The sequence below is a fragment of the Chiloscyllium plagiosum genome, chromosome 1 (assembly GCF_004010195.1).
Source record: "Chiloscyllium plagiosum isolate BGI_BamShark_2017 chromosome 1, ASM401019v2, whole genome shotgun sequence".
Classification (NCBI taxonomy): Eukaryota; Metazoa; Chordata; class Chondrichthyes; order Orectolobiformes; family Hemiscylliidae; genus Chiloscyllium; species Chiloscyllium plagiosum.
Genome location: NC_057710.1, coordinates 97,668,117 through 97,685,650, shown reverse-complemented (window position 1 = coordinate 97,685,650; position 17,534 = coordinate 97,668,117). Strand labels below are relative to the sequence as shown.

The window sequence follows — 17,534 nt, the reverse complement described above, 5'->3', positions numbered from 1 at the left end:
GTCCCAAAAGGTATACCCCATACCTTTTGGGCTATGACCCTTGGCTCAAGAACATCTTTCATGAATCTACCCTATCTAGTTCTGTTTGGATTTTATCAGCTTCTACCAGATCCCCCTCATTCTTCTGACTCGGCAAATATAAACCTAACCGATTCAAGCTCTCCTTATATGTCAGTTCTGCCATCCCAGGAATCGGTCTGATAAAACTTCCCTGCACTTTTTCTATAGCAAGACTATCCTTCCTCTGATAATGAGACCAAAACTGCATGCAGTCTTTACCACCTTGACCACCTGCAGTACCTTGGTGCTTACCTTCTGTGACAAGTGTACAAGGATACCCTGGTCTTGTTGCACATTCCTCTCTCTTAATTTATAGCCATTCAGATAATGAACCAACTTCCTGTTTTTGTTACCAAAGTGGATAACTTCACATTTATTCACAATCTGTATCTGCCATGCACTTGCCCCTCACTCAGCCTGTCCAAATCATGATTAAGCATCTCTGCATCCTCCTCACATCTCTCCTTCCCACCCAGCTTTGTGTCATCTGCACATTTTGAGGTATTACGTTTAGTTTTTCCATCTAAATCTTTACTACATATTGTAAATAACAATGTCCTAGCATTGATCTCTGCAGTACCCCACTAGACACTGCCTGCCATTTGGAAAAAGACCTATTTATTCCTACTGATTGTTTCCTGTCTACCAACTGGTTTTCCATCTGTGGCAATATCCTACCCCCAGTCCCATGCACATTAATTTTATACTCTAATTTCTTATCTGGGATATTGTCAAAAGCCTTCTGAAAGTCCAAATAAACCACATCCACTGATCTCCTCTCAAAAATTGTATTAGTTACATCCTTGAAGAATTCCAGTAGGTTAATCAAGCATGATTTCCCTTTTTTAAATCCATGCTCTGTCCAATCTTGCCACTGTTTTCTAAGTGCTCTGCTATTAAATTTTTTATAATGTACTCTAGCACTTGCCCCACTACCACATTGGGCCGACTGTTGTATAATTCACTGTTTTCCTACTAACTCCCTTTTTAAATAGAGGGATCACATTAGCCACCCTCCAATCTGCAGAAACTGTTTCAGAGCCTATAGAATCTTGGAAGATGACCAGAAAGCGACCACCAATGCATCCCCTCTCATGAGGGCCACTTAAGTACTCTGGGATGTAGATTATCAGATACTGAAGATTTCATCGGCCTTCAATCTCACCAATTTCTCCAATGCCATTTCCCTGCTAGCACCGATTTCACTTAGTTCTTTCCTGTCTCTAAACTGTATTCTGCAACATTTCTGGAATATAATTTGTGTTCTCCTTTATGAGCACAGAACACAATGTGTATTTATTTATTCAGCAATGTCTTTGTTCCCCATTATAAATTCCCATTTTTGAATGTCAGGCAGCTTCATTTGTCTTCACCAAGTTTTGAGTCTGAACATACCTATACAAATGTTTATAGTCCATTTTTAATGTTTCCAAGCTTACTCTCATGCACTGTTTTCCATTTCTTAATTAATCCCTTGTCCTCCTGTGCTGAATTCTAAACTGTTCCCATTCCATGATTCTGTTTTTTCCTAGCCAATTTGTATGCTTCTTCTTTGGGTCTAATATTATCAAATTTCCCTTATAAGCTGTGGATTGGCCACCTTTCTCATTTACCTTTGCAGCAGTCAGGAATGAACAATTGTTGCTGTTTACCTATGTACTCTTTTAATGTTTGCTTTTGTCTTTCCACCACCATCCCTTTTAGGCAATGTTCCTTAATCTGTCATAGCCACCTCACACCTCAAGCCATCACAGTTTCCTCTACTGAGAGGCCTAGGCTCAGAATTAACTGTGTCACTCTTCACCTTGATGAGGACTTCTATCATTTTATGGTTGTTCATCCACAAGTGGCCTCACAACTAGATTGCAAATTACTCCTTTCTCATTTCTCAGGAGAAGGTGATGGCCTAGTGGTATTATCGCTAGACCAGTAATCCAGAGACCCACATAATGGTCTGGGGACCCAGGTTCAAATCCCACTACAGCAGATGTTAGAATTTGAATTCAATTAAAAAACAATCTGGAATTAAGAATCTATTGATGACCATGAAATCAATGTCAATAGTTGGAAAAACCCATCTGCTTCACTAATGTCTTTCAGGAAAGGAAATGTGTCATCATCACCTGATCTGCCTACTGTTGCCCTCTGAAATGGCCTAGCAAGCCATTCAGTTGTACCAATCGCCACAAAGTCTCAAAGAAATTAAACCAGATGAATCACCTGGCATCAACATAGGCACCGGGGAAAAAAGGCAACCCTGATGATCCTGCAAAGTCCTCCTCACTAACATCTTGAGGCTAGTGCCAAAATTGGGAAAGCTGTCTCACAGACTATTCATAGAATCATACCACAGTCACCATCCCTGGATATGTCCTCTCTCACCAGCAGGACAGACTTAAGCAGAAGTGGCAGCACAGTGGTCTACAGTCAATAGGGAGTTGCTCTGGGAGTCCTCAAGGACCCCGTGTCTCATGGCTTCAGTACTACTGGTCGGGTCCTAAAGGATCTAGACTGGATCTGCGGCACGTTGTGAGGGAACCATCAAAAGGGAAAAACATACTTGACCTCATCCTTATCAATCTGCCAGCTGCAGATGCATCTATGACTGTATTTGGTAAGAGTGACCACTGCACAGTCCTTGTGGAGACAAAGTAGCACATTCACATTGAGAATACTTTACATCGTGTTGTGTAGCACCATCATCATGCTAAATGGGACAGACTTCGAACAGATCTAGCAACTCAAAACTGGGCATCCATGAGATACTGCGAGCCATCAACACCTGCAGAGTTGTACTCCAGGATAATCTGTAATCTCCTGGCCTGGCATCACCCCCATTCAACCAGTATAATCAAGCCAGGGGATCAATCCTGGTTCAATGGCAACTGCAGGAGCAGCACCAGTTATACCTGAAGATGAGGTGTCAATCTAGTGAAGCTACCAAACATGACTACTTGCATAAGTGATCAACAGAGCTAAGTGATTCCAGAGCCAAAGGATCAGACCTAATCTCTGCAGCCCTGTCAAATCCAGTCGTAAATGGTGGTGGATGGTTAACTAACTCACTGGAGGAGGAGTCTCCAAAAATTAAAGAGCCCAACATATCAGTGCAAACAATAAGACTGAAGGTTTTGCAGCAATCTTCAGCCAGAAGTTGCAAGTGGATGATCCATCTCTGCCTCCTCCAGTGGTCTCCAGCATTACAGATGCCAGTCTTCAGACAATTCAATTCAGTCCATGTGATATCAAGAAATGGTTGGAGGTACTGGATACTGCAAAGGCTAAGGCCCCTGACAATATTCCAGCAATAGAACTGAAGATTTGTACTCCAAACTTGCTGCTCCCCTAGTCAAGCTGTTCCAGTACAGTTTCAACACTGGCATCTACCCGACGATGTGGAAAATTGCCCAAGTATGTTCTGTACATAAAAAGGAGGACTAATCTAACCCGGCCAGTTACCGCCCCATCAGTCCACTGTCGATCATGAGTCAAGTATTGGAAGGTGTCATCAGTAGTGTTATCAAACAGCACCTGTTCAGCAATAACCTGCTAGTGATGCCTAAATTTGGGTTCCGCTTGATCCACTCAGCTTCTGACCTCATTACAGCCTTGCTTCAAACATGGAGAAAAAAGCTGAATTCCAGAGATGAGGTGAGAGATTGAGACTGTCCTTGATATCAAGGCTGCATTTGACCAAGTGTGGAATCAAGGAGATGTAGCAAAATTGGAATCAGTGGGTATCAGGGCAAACTCTCTGGTGGTTTGAGTCATACCTGGCACATAGAAAGATGGTTGTGATTATTAGAGATCAGTCAGCTCAACTCCAGGATAACTCTGCAGGAGTTCCTCAGAGTAGTATCCTAGGCCCATCCATTTTCAATTGCTTCGTTAATGACCTTCCCTCCATCATAAAGTCAGAAGTGGGAATATTTGCCAATGATTGCACAATGTTCAGCACCATTTGTAATTCCTCAGACACTGAAGCAATCTATGTTCAAAAGCATCAAGATCTGGCCACTGTCCAGGCTTGGGCTGACAAGTGGCAAGTCCAACACAAATGCCAGGCTATGACCATCACCAATAAGAGACAATCTAACCACCGCCCCTTAACAATTAATGGTGTTACTATCACTGAATCCCCCACTATCAACATCCTGGGCGATTGATCAGAAACTCAACTGGACTTACCACGTACACGCAGTGTCTACAAGAGAGCAGAGACTGAGTACTGCAGCAAGTAACTCACCTGACTCCTGAAAGCCTGTTCACCATGTACACTCCTTGTCAGGAGTGTGATGGAATACTCCCCACTCGCCTGGATGAGTACAGCTCCAACAACACTCAAGAAGCTTGACACCAACCAGGACAAAGAGCCTGCTTGATTGGCACTGCATCCACCCCCTCCATTGACACTGAGTTGCAGCAATGTGTACTATCAACAAGATGCACTGCAGAAATTCACCAAAGATCCTCAGACAGCACCTTCCAAACTCACGACCACTTCCATTTAGAAGGACAAGAGCAGCATATATAAGGGAACACCACCACCTTCAAGTTCCCCTCCAAGCCACTCACTATCCTGACTTGGAAATATATTGCTATTTCTTCACTGTCACTGGGTCCAAATCCAGGAATTCCTTCCGTAATGGCAAGCCCAACAGATGGGCTGCAGTGGTTCAAGAAGGTAGCTCACTACCATCTTAAAGGCAACTAGGGACGGATAATAAACACTGGTTTATGACTATTATGAATGCTAGTGGTCAGAGAAGTCTGGCTGTCACTTCTAAGACATTTTTTACGTAAGGTAGAATGGTTAGTGTGTTCGTTCATCCATGTCCTCATCGCGTTGTTTGGTTGTTAGGCACCTGTGGATGAAGTTGCGGGATATCCATTCTTGGCGAAGACTCTGCAGAGATGTTCTTCTTTTCCCAAGTCGGTGTGTTGTAGCCCTTTTTGAACAGAGTCCCAATGCAGCTTCTCTTGTATGTATTTGAGTAGTTGCGGTTGTAGTTCAGGGTCTGGTCTATGTGGTGCACACCTTGTGGTGCATTCACAATTCTGTGTTCTTCCCACCATCACATCTAGGAATGGGAGTTAATTGTCAGTTTCCTCCTGTCTTCTAAATCTGATACCTGTGAACATGATGTTGATAATCCGGTGTGTGTTCTCAGATTTATGTTCTCTTAATATACTGCAAAAGTGTCATCCACGTATCTGATCCAGAGTTTGGGTTGGATTTGTGAGAGGGTGGTTTGTTCCAGTCTTTGCATCACGGCTTCTGCTATGAGCCTGGAGATGGGTGAGCCCATAGGTGCCCCATTGGCCTGTTCATATATTTGGTTGTTGAATGCGAAGTGTGTCGTCAAGCACAGGTCTAGTAGTTTGAGGATGCAGTCCTTGTTGATAGGTTCCCTGTCATGTTGTCTGTTCTGTTTGTCCAGAAGGCTGGCTATTGTCTCTCTGTTTAGAGTTCTGTCAATTGAAATGAACAGTGCCGTTGCATCTAGGAATTCCTGTGATTATTGTGTGGAGTGTTTAAATCCATTGATAAGATGTTTCAGTTTTTATCGAAGTTCTTTTGCCAGTTTATGTGATGGAGTTCCTGGAAGTGCCACAGTGGGTCTAAGCGGTGTATCTGGTTTGTGTAAAAATATTATTTAAAAATGATAGTATCAGTATCACAGGAGATTATCTGCAACACCACTTGGCTTCTCTGTCTGTTTCTCTCTCCCTTTGTCATTTCTCCCTTCCTCCCCAATAGAATCTCCAGAGTTGGCCTTATGCACAACATGTCCCATCCCCAGGGCAGAGGAAACAAAAGACAACCTTCTCGCAGCTTAGCCTTCCACTGTGTGACTTAAACATTTCTCAACCAGGGAAATTGCAGTAGATACAATAATAATTTGTTAGTATTCCGATTGTGCCCATCTTCATTGTGTTATTTGTCGTCTTCTTACCTCGCCCTTTCTTTCTTTGCTATTTCCTGACTCAAATTCTCTGTGTCAGTCTCCCAGATGCAAAGGATTATTGTTTTGCATATCAACACATTTCTTATTCATTATGTGCCTATCGAAATAGGTTTCCATGCCCTAATTTGTTTGCTGTAATTTTCTTTTCTTCATAGTATCTTGAACATGATGATGCGTGCTTAGCTGGAATTGCAAGGATGTCAATACGGATGGGTGATATTCGACGTGGTGTCAACCAGGCAATTAGACACACCAGTAGAGTTCTGAAGAAAGACTGTGGTGTTATTCTAGAGAGTATGAAGGTATAAGATGATGCCTGCTTAATCAATGGATTAGTAGAACTAAAGGATATAAGCAACTTCAAATAGCAGGAACATATTAGAATGATTAAGACAAACTGTGGAAAACGTAACCATATTGGAGCCTCTCTTACTCCTCACAAAGATGAGTGGAGCAGTAATGTTCTGCCATTCAGTAAGATCTTGGCTGATCTGATTGCTCTGAATTCCCGATAATTGTTCGTCCCCTTGCTTATCAAAATGCTCATCCTGTCAAGACCCCTCAGCATCTTGTTTGTTCAATCAAGTTTCCTCTTACTTTCTAAATTCCCAGTGGATTCAGGTCCAGCTTGTCCTCATGAGACAATATGCCTATTCCTTGTAGTAGCTGAGTAAATCTTCTCTGTGCTTCCAGCACATCCTTCATTAAATAAGGAGACCAGTATTGTCTGCAGTACTCCAGATGTAGTCGTGCCAGTGCCTTATATAACTGAAGCACAGTGATCCAAGTCATTTATTTAAAACCGAGGCTTGAGCAGTCAGCCCTGTTGAAAGCTTGCCAACCGTAAAAAGACATATTTGTCGCTACTCTGATTCCTGTTAGCTAGCCAGTCCTCTAAACCTGCCAGTAGATTACCATCCGAATGCTTTTATTTTCTGCAATAACCTTTGATGTGGCTGCACCTTATCAAATGCGTTCTGGAAATCTAAGTACGGTACATTCACAGTTCCACTTACCCACAGCAGATGTTACTTCCTCAAGCAACTACACAAAAGCATGTTTCCTCCTCTTAACTATCATGAAGTTTTCAAAATGCCGTGCTATGATATATTTAATAATATCTTCTAACATTTTCTCTGGTCGATGTGAAACTAACTGGTTGGTGGTTTCCTGTTTTCGATCTCCCTTTTTGAATAAAGGAAGTAAATTTCTTATTTTGCAATCTAATGGAAACTTCCAGAATCTAGGGAAATTTTTGAAAATCAAAACCAATGCATCAATTATCTTACTTTTAAACCCTGGGATGTAGTCCAACAGGGCTACATCTTCAAAATTTGTTCATACTTGTCATTTTTAAGAGTAAAAAAAGTACTGTTTGACCCTTCTATTGAGTATAAAAGTTAATCATATTATGATCAGTTCTATCTGGGGGCACCTTCCATTGAGGTCTTTGAGATCTCATTGCACGATACCAGATCTAGTGTAGCCTGTTGAAAGCAATGATCTCAAACATTCTATCAGTTTCTCATCTAGGCTATCTTTGTCCATATGATTTTTTTTCCAGCCTATATGTGGATTAAAATCTCTCATCACCATGCATTTTAACAAGCTATGATTATTTCTTCCTTTATACTCCATCCTGCCATGTGGTTACTATTAGGAGGTCTGTATTTCATTCGTACGATTGACTTCTTGCCTTTATCATTTCTCACTTCGACCCAAACCACTTCTGCATCCTGGTTTCCTGAACTTAGGTCATCCCTTTTTATTGTGATAATATCACAATTAATTATTAACACCATTCCTCCACAATTTCTTAACTTCCTGTCCTTTCTAAATGTCACATATCTATCAATATCTCCAATCTGTGTCATCCTGCAGTAATGTCTTTGTAATGACTACTAGAACATACTTTTTCATTTTGTTATCATTTCATCTCTTTGATTTTAAATGTTCTTTAGTAGAGTAGGAAGAAGTTAGAAAATTGAAGAAGCATTTCCTTCTGTTCAAAGTCACATTCAGTCAGTTAAGTTTCAATTAACTTATTTTCTTTAATTTAATTTTCACTTTTTTTCAACAAAAATCCTTAAGATCAAATCTACAAATGGAGAATATCTGTTGGGCAATAACATTTCTTGCCTTCCTGATTTTCAGTATTTTCAGGAAGAGCACACTTTTCTTCAGCGCCTGTATTGTGTTTCATCCACAGTGCAATTTATTGTTAACAACACATAATAATGACCTGATAACACCAAGTTTATTCCAATGATATACCTGCTTTTTTAAATGCAGGTTTGGTTATTGTCTTCTGGAAATGGTATTTTCCTTTAAACAGAATTCCTTTTGAACAGAAAGCTGGTTATTATTTAATTCCTAACATGTTGTGCTACCAACTTCAAGATAATTTGAGGGGTACATTTTAAAAGCAAGCACTCCCAATTCATTGTTACAAGTGGTAGGAATCTTTATCAGAAATTGAGCATTGAAATCAGTGGAAGATTTCCCAATATGCATTCTGGTCATCTGCAAAGTACTAAAAGTCTCACCCTTTATGTGGTTTCAAAGCATGTTATTGTGTCAGGTAGTATACTTATGTTAGTGGTTACTGGAACAACACAATCACATGTGGATCCTACTCATTTATTAAATCAGAGGCATAAATATTCTGAAAGGACACAGGCTTTCCAAGCAGCATGTTATTCAATTGAGATTGATCTTTTCAGAGATTTATTGCAGAGATTTATTGCAGAGATTTAAAGCATATTGGAGGTGTGCTCTCTCCAATATGCTTTATTGGAGAGAGCACACCTCCTGTAAGTAGTTTCCTCATGGCACAGTCCTCCTTGACATTAAAGTTGTTGCTGTTCTTGTAATCTGTCACACCATTGTGTTTTCCCCTGTGAATTGTTTGAATGCAGAACACCACAAAGAAATCTTAAAGAATAGCAATATTTTTAAAAATGTTAGTTTTGTTTAAGAAACTGCTATTTTTAAGTAAAATATAACTGAAATTTCCAGTTCTACTGAACAGTAGTTCCCTTTTAATGTTACGAAACAAAGTTAAATAGAATTATAAATTAAATTGAGAATCTATGAAGTCTATGTTATAATTCATTTTCTACATTTTGTTAATGTTTTACTCACAGCAATTCTCTGAGGCTGCTCAATTATATGAAAAAGGACAGTACTATGACAAAGCAGCATCTGTTTACATCCGTTGTAAAAATTGGTAAGAAAATATTTACTAATATATCAAAATCCTTTTTAAGAGGAATGAATTATACATTGTGAGCTGTTGGTAATATGTTTGTATCTATAGTGGATAACTCTTGCATCATACAAACTTGTTGACTTATGGTAAAAACAACTGCGGATGCTGGAACTTAGAAACGAAAACAGTAATTGCTGGAGAGACTCAGCAGATCCGACAGCATCTGTGGAAAGAAAATAGTGTTAATGTTTTTAGTCTGCTGACCTTTCATCAGTCGGGACTTGAAATGAAAATTCTGCTTTCTTCCCACAGATAATGCCAGACCTGCTGAGTGCTAAAAATCAAATATTAAGAATAGCATTCAACTCTTTTACAAGTATCATGAGATCTGCCTCTATAACTGGCAAACATAGGATGCAACCTTTTATTTTCCTAACAGCTTCATTGCTGATGTACCTGCTTTTCTTTGTAATTTGATTAATTTCTGAAAAGCGTTATAACCAACTTAGCTTCCACTGTAACCGGTTTCAGACTGGTTGCCTGCACTCCATTAATTTGTGGTGCTACAATTGTGTGAGCTAGTTGGCATTTACTCTTTCCCAGATATTCATTGACTCTGCAGCTTTGAACTCAAACAATAATAGGTGCTGCAATTGTTGTACAAGTAAATTTGATGAAGCAAAGAAGGAATAATGGCTAACCCTGTGAACAGATGGATATCAGGGTTATTTTTAACACTTCAGTGGAGGTCTTGTTTAAAGGGATGTTCAAGTGATGCAGAAGACCTCCAGACACATGCTTAAAAGCTGATGACTAAAACATAGATCCAGTGCAAGATTTCTAATGATTTCACATAAACTGTTAAAGTTACTGAAACATCTTCAAATGCCTCACCTCATCATTGGCATCACTGTCATCAGTCACTGCACAATTCAGCTACCTTTGCCATATCACTTAGCTTCCAATAATCTCTCTCAGTTAAGGCACAACTTTAATATCCATCTGCTTCATCTCTTGCTCCTACACTTAATACTTGCAAGCCTGAAACCCACATCTCACAGTTTGCACACATTAGCAACTATTCACCCATGGTCACCATGTCAACCATTTTGCACAATGCTCATTGACACGCTTCACTGGAAGAAGGAGAAACTGATGCACAACTGCAAACGGCAGGAATCTGCAAAAGGGGAATGGGTGTGTTTATATGTTATAGCCCCCCCCGAAGAAGAAATAGTGTTGGCCATAATATAAATGGCCAAAAACATAGCTGCATCTCATCCTTCTTTTCCTGGAACCTCTCGCAACCTCTTGTGACTAAGAAGTAGATGATGGTGTAAAAAGATTTTTTTTACTCTCCTCTCCACTCACCACAACCCAACCCTTATCTCTTTCTTCCAGTTAACAAAACACTAAAAGTGCCCAGACTGTGAACAAAGAGCATGATACAGCAAAGATAGTTGCAAAAGGTGATTCAGTTTCATAGGCACAACTATCAGTTGACTGCACGCTGAAAGTTTGAGAATAGCAGAGAACAGGGATTCCTGAAGTGGGAGTCGTGAGCTGAAATTTTGGGGTGTTGATATCCAAGGCAATGATAACTGCCATGGAGTCCAGGCAAAGTTACAATATCCATCCTGCTGTATTGGTCCTTATTGAAAGGTTGTGATTGACAATCTGCAAGATGTTGCAAATATCTTGAGCTCCAGCCTAAAAGGATCCAGGTGCATAACTGTTCATCACCAAGGTCACATGCACAGTCATGATCAATTCAGTTGACTCACTGTGCCAGTTGGCAGGTTTCAATAAACATATCTTTATTAATATCTTGACATCTCATATTATTCTTCGCTGAGTTCTAGACAGAAGAATTGCCCACTAAAATTTTTAGATCCATGTGACCACCTACTGAGAGCCTTTCTCTCCCTCAACCATTCTCTTCAGGCAGCTTGTCTTGTTCTGCATGACCTCTCCCAATTTTGTGCTTGCTACCTCTAAGGGGAATACCAACTGGTATTTGGGAGTAATTGTTTGTATAGATGTCCAAGTCAACAAAAAGTCCTTCACTACCTTCCTTACAACACACTGTGGAACTTTGCTAATGACAGCACATGTTGATTTTAATAACAGCCAGGAAAATATAGTATTTATTAAAAGGTTTGAGGATAGAATAGAAAGCCAATATCCATATTTGATTATGGCACAAAGATAAGTCACATTGTAATTGTGGAATTGTAAAGTTACATGAAGATTGGGGAGCTGCCAATAGTGGAAAGGATACAACAGCATTTAAACCGACTGAAGAGTTGAGCAGAGATATGGCAGATGGAATTTAATCCTGACAAACGCAAGGTGATGTACTGGTCTAATGCAGGAGGGAAGTATACAGTAAATGGCTGTACCCTTAGAGGTATTAACATCCATCGAAATCTAGGTGTACAGGTCAACAGTTCAGTGAATGTGGCAATGTGAGTGGATAAGGTGCTCAATGAGTATGGCATGCTTGTCTTCATTGGTCGAGGCATAGAGTGTTACAATTGGCAAGTCACACTGTAGCTGTATAGACCTTTAGTTGAGCCACAGTTGGAATATTGAGTACTGTTCTAGTGACCATCCTACTTTGCAGAGGGTACAGGAAATATTTACCAGAATGTTGCCTGGTTTAGGGATATTAGCTAAGGAGAGATTAGACAAACTTGGTTTATTTTCACTTGAACGTCAAAGGCTGAGGGGCTACCTAAAAAAAGTTTGCAAAATTATGAGAGGCATGGATAGACTGGGTAGTTGGAGTCGTTGTCCCAAGGTAGAAATGTCAATTTCTAGGGAACATAGGTTCAAGGTAAAAGGAGGAACGTTTAAAGGAGATGACAGCAATTGTTTTTTTTACATGGAGTGTGGTAAGTGCTTGGAATGTACTGTCAGAGGAGGTGGTAGAAGCAGATACAATAGTAGCATTTAAGAGGCATCTTAACAGATATATGACTAGGCGGGGAATAGAGGGAGACAGAGTAGGTAGAAGCTAAAAGCTTTTAGTTTAGAAAGGCAACCTGTGTCAGCACAGCCTTGGTGGACCGAAAGGACTGTACCTGTACTTTACAAAGAGGTATTCATAGATTTAAATGAATGGGCAAAGCTGCAGCAAATGGAATTTAAATACAGGCAAATTGGATCATTCACTTTGGACTTAAGTTTAAAATGTGAAATTTTAAAACCATGCAGGTCCAATAAGATTTTAGGCACCTAGATACATAGATTCTAAAAATGTCTGAACTGTTGTGGAAAATAATCAAAAAGGCTAAAGGAATTCTGTCTTCTATATCAATGGGGCTGGAAAACATACATTAATAATACTTGGAGTACTATGAGCAGTTCTGGTAACGTCACCTTTGGTAGGATATATTCACCTTGGAGTAGTATAATATTGATTTGCTAAAATGATATCAAACTGAATGGGTTAAATTAAGAGCAGAGGTTAAACGAAATAGAATTGTATTCCCTGGAACTTGGATATGATCAAAGTTTTCATGATATTCTCAGGGCAGTTCTTCATGGACAAACATGATCGAGAAGTTGTATGTATTGGTTGCAAATCCACTGATAGCTAGTTACACCTATCCATGACTGGCAAATTCTTGCACAGAAGATTCAAGTGAGGATATAGTCACTGCTAGGAACATTCAGATCTTTCTTCTTTTCTGTATCAGGCTGGCTGTTCACTCAGTCTCAAAGGTACACCACTTAAAGCAGTAGCACTGCCGATGTAACATCTGCAGGCATCGTGATCAATAGTCTGTGTTTCCCACTGGTCACGTGTCACAAAGAGGGACATCTCAAAGGAGTTTTGCCGCGCCTTCCTGTTCCTTTTACCAGCAAGCATCTCTCCATACAATACAGTCTTGGGCAGATAACAGCTCACATTCTGGGCAAAATGATCTGCTCAAAGCAACTGGCAAGACAATGGCCTTATTGCTGGTGACATTGGCTTCACTGTATGTCATATGGTCCTGCAAAGGCAGCACTATAAAAGGTGATCATGTCAGTGGTATATGATCTATGACTCGGTTACTTGCAAAATGGTGGTGAGGACTACAGATTTGTTCACTTTGAGTTTAATCTATGCTCTAAATTTCTGGTTACTCCACATTTGGATATAGAGTTGATCACTGTTTGCTTTTGAAAGCCTATTGTCAACTTGTCTATGGTGATATTAAGCAGTATGACACACCCTGTCTATTAAATTGCTTGACCGATTTCAGTTCTGTTCTCTTGATGCCAATGCATGATGGTCCATATTTCTCTTTGGGTGTGTGTAGGTTAATGTAGGGTTCAAGATGTAAGAGGAACAGAAAAGTAGAGAGAACCAACTGGTTGGGAGCGACCAGAATTTGGGGACAAAGTATAAAATTAGAGTCAAACCTTGCAGGAGTGAAATTAGGAAATATTTCTACATGTTAATATTATTAGAAGTTTGGAACTCTATCATAATATTTGACTTTGGATCATTTATCATTTAATTTTAAAAAACAGGTTGTTAGAAATACATGGGACAAAGGCAAGAATATGGAATGAAGTCACAGATCACCCATGATCCTATTGAATAAGAATATAGGAATAGTGGGGTAATTCTGTTTCTATGTTCCAAATTAAAAAGAATTAGATGATTTGTTCGAGTAACAAGACTGACAGCAATCACAACTTTTCACATTGTGACAATTCCTATCCTTGTTGGTATTTTAAAGAAACTGATTATAAAGGAAATGCTTCAATGGCGCTGTTAGTACCTCTTAAACCTATGAAAACATAATGGTCCAGGTACTCTGATTACCATTGGAACAGATTAGACTGTTAATATCTTTAAAAGTACCCACTCACCTGTTGGAGATTTTTCTTACCAACATTCTGAGTCTGTCCTGTCTGGAATGCATCTTTTGAAGAAATCCACTCAGTGCAGGAGTAGCATTGCAGGCCAAGGCATGCCCTTATTCTAACACTTGTTGCTGTATTTCAGGAGTTAAAGGTCCTATGGACACTTTGACAGTTATTGAGAAAAGGATAGGTATGTAAGGTAAGTGAGGGGATAGGATGATAGGTGTCTAGGTAAAGGGGTTTGAGTTGGGTGGATGAAGGAGTAAGATGCCAAGAAAGAAGATGAGTGCTTACAGTGGGCTGGGGATTGGGGTCAGGTTGGGCCAGGCTCAATGTGAAGAGATGTCCGCTCCAGCAGGCTATAGCAAGTGGGAGCACGTCAAGTTCAGCAGGTTTAGGCTGGGCATTAGTCGGGTCTTAGCTTGAGTAGAGTAAGTTTGGGCCAGGCTGTTGGTTGGGCGAGTGTCTGGTCCAATGGGGAGTGCCAAGAGATGGGAAAGATTTAGTTAAGTCAATGATGAGTTAGCTGTCCTTTTACTTGGTTTCTGTGCATTATTTAATGGCAGTGTTTGATGCCACCATAGTGCCCTTACACCCCATACATTCACTGTTTCTGTAATGTCACTGTCATTGATACTGCAGGACTTGACTCCTGGCTTCACACTTAAGTTTTTATTTCATGTAGCAGCATGATGCCTTGAAATAAATTACAAAACCGTTGACCCAGAGCAACTGTACTTCTTGAGGGAATTGGTAAGCCATGCTTGAAGAGTCAACCAGTGAGACAATCTGGACAGTGAGGAGAAGGCAACACAACAGGCTCACTACTCTGCTTTTGGTTCTGGTTCATATGGGTGTGCAGTGGTGATGTAATGGCATTGAAGTTCTGTCCGTGTGCATTTGCTGGAAATATATAATTTGTAAATAATTCTAATGTAGTTTAAGGCAATAATCATTGGCCTAGAATATTTTCTAATGCTTGAAAATAGAGGAGATTCCTTCAGGCATCACACATGAGGATGAATGTAAAAATGGTCTTACACAATGTGTAAATCCACATGTTTCAGTTTTTTGGAGACAGTTTGTTTAAGGAAATCCACTTTGACCTACAAAGGCTCAATATTCAACAGTCTGGCTTGTGAAATTCTAATTTATATAGGTTGTTTTTAGAAGACGAAAGCGCACAATATCAGGTTAGTACATAAAATGTGGAATTTTAAAAATGGATTGTTGTCATATTGTATTGCACAACTATGTATTATTTCCTATGTTTCTCATCACAAACGTGACAGTCAGTTACAGCCCTTTAGAAATTTCTCTTTGTTTTTTGTAACCCAGGGCAAAAGTTGGAGAGCTTCTCCCTCATGTAACATCTCCCAAGATACACCTGCAGTATGCAAAGGCAAAAGAAGCTGATGGCAGGTACGGTCTTGTACAACTGGAGTATAATTACTGTAGGTAACAGGAATGTACTGAAGAGCTTCACCAAGGTAACATGCTAGTATTCAAGCCCTACTATTCCCAGTGCCATCTTGAAAGTTAAAGGTTTTGTCATAGTTTGTACAATTCTCCAATTTGCCTGTCTTTTTAGACCAGGATAACAGATAGCATGGATCAAGAATGACTAACTGTTCATAGAGTCATAAAGTCATACAGCACAGAAGCAGCAGCTTCAGTCCAATCCTTCCATGCTGACCCAAGTTTCCCAATCTAATTTGTGGGCGGCACAATAGCACTGTTGCCTCACAGCACCAGGGTCCCGGGTTCGATTCCAACCTCGGGTGACTGTCTGTGTGGAGTTTGCACATTCTCCCTGTGTCTGCGCGGGCTTTCTCCGGGTGCTCCAGTTTCCTCCCACAATCCAAAGATGTGCGGGTTAGGTGAATTGGCCATGCTTAAATTGTAAATTAGGTGCATTAGTCAGAGGGAAAAGGGGTTTGGGTGAGTTACTCTTCGGAGGGTTGGTGTGGACCTGTTGGGCCGCAGGGCCTGTTTCCACACTGTAGGGAATCTAATCTAATCTAATCTAATCTAAACTAAACTAGCCCCACTTCCCTGTCTTTGGCCCTTATCCCTCTAAACCTTTCATTCCATGTACCAACCGCCCACTGTGTGAAAAAATTGCCCCTCTGGTCTGAATAAAATCTTTTCCCTCTCACCTTATAAATGTGCTCTGTTGTTTTGGCCTCTTCTACACCAGAGATAAGACCTTTGCTATTTACCTTACCCATGCCCTCATGATTTTATAAACCTCTGAGGTCACCCCTCAGCCTCCAATGCTCCAGTGAAAAACGTTCCAGTTTGTCCAAAGCTTTCCTCATTCCTGAAGAAGGGCTTATGCCCGAAACGTCGATTCTCCTGTTCCCTGGATGCTGCCTGACCTGCTGCGCTTTTCCAGCAACACAATTTCAGCTATGGCAGTATTATGTTTTCTGAGATAAGAGACCAAAACTGTATACAGTACTCCAGGTGCAGTTTAACCAAGATCTTATACAATTGAAGCAAGACTCAGCTATCCTTGTACTTAAGTCCTCTTTCCATAAAAGCTAACATTCCAATAGTCTTCCTAAAAGTTTGTTGTGCCTGCATGTTTGCCTTCAGTGACTTATTGACAAGGTTACCTCAATCCCTTTGTACATCTTCACTTTCCAACCTTTCACCATTTAAGAAATACTCTGCTTATCTATTTCTCCAGAAATTTGGAAATATTAGTTTTGGTCTCCACTCCAATTCATTAACATATATTGTGAATGCCAGATGCCTAAGTACTGATCCTTTTGGTATCCTACCAGCTGTAGCTTGCTGGCATGAAAAATTGCCCATTTATTCCTACTGTTTTCTGTCTGTTAGCCAATCATTAATGCTTACCATTACCTGCTATCTCACTTGCTTTAATTTTCCTAACCAGCCTACTGAGGTAATTTATCAAACACTTTCTGAAAATCTAAGTATATAACTTCAAGTCGATCTCCTTTATCAATTTTGTTAGTAGCATATTCAGAAATCTCCAACAAGCTCACCAAACACTATTTCCTAATTTGTAAATCTCATCTTTTAGATTAGCTTCCAGCATTTTCCCTACACTGATATAAGGCCAACAGGTCTGTAACTCTGTTTCCTGTCTTTCTCCCATCTTAATACCAAACAGCAGTGTAAACATTACACTGTGGGTAGCTTGTTTTTAAAAATGTTCACAACGATTATTTTCTAAGACAGTCTTTTTCCTGTGTCAATCTGCAAAAAATACTTAAAAACAAGTTACAGTGATGAAAGTGCAAGTAGACCTGTTGGTCTGTTCTGCCATCAAGTTGCTATGACTCAACTTTTCCGCATTTTTTTTCACACTCTATTTTTGCCTGAAAAAAGTTGATTGTTTTGAATATGCCACTTGATCCAGCATTCACAGCCTTAAGGGAGGGTTCCTTTCC

The 17,534-nt window shown here is 40.1% G+C and overlaps 1 protein-coding gene across 4 annotated transcripts in view; it reads left to right on the top strand.

The window, feature by feature from the left end:
• The window catches only part of wdr19 (WD repeat domain 19), a 169,676-nt gene that overhangs the window by 97,060 nt on the left and 55,082 nt on the right, over positions 1-17,534 (top strand). For all 4 annotated transcript variants that reach the window (XR_006312065.1, XM_043692836.1, XM_043692850.1 and 1 more), the window contains exons 22-24: positions 6,185-6,331; positions 9,176-9,258; positions 15,445-15,528. Coding sequence is in view for 3 of the 4 variants with exons in the window: in XM_043692836.1 (XP_043548771.1) it covers positions 6,185-6,331; positions 9,176-9,258; positions 15,445-15,528 (314 nt within the window). In the remaining variant the exon portion in view is untranslated. The remainder of the gene's footprint in view (positions 1-6,184; positions 6,332-9,175; positions 9,259-15,444; positions 15,529-17,534) is intronic.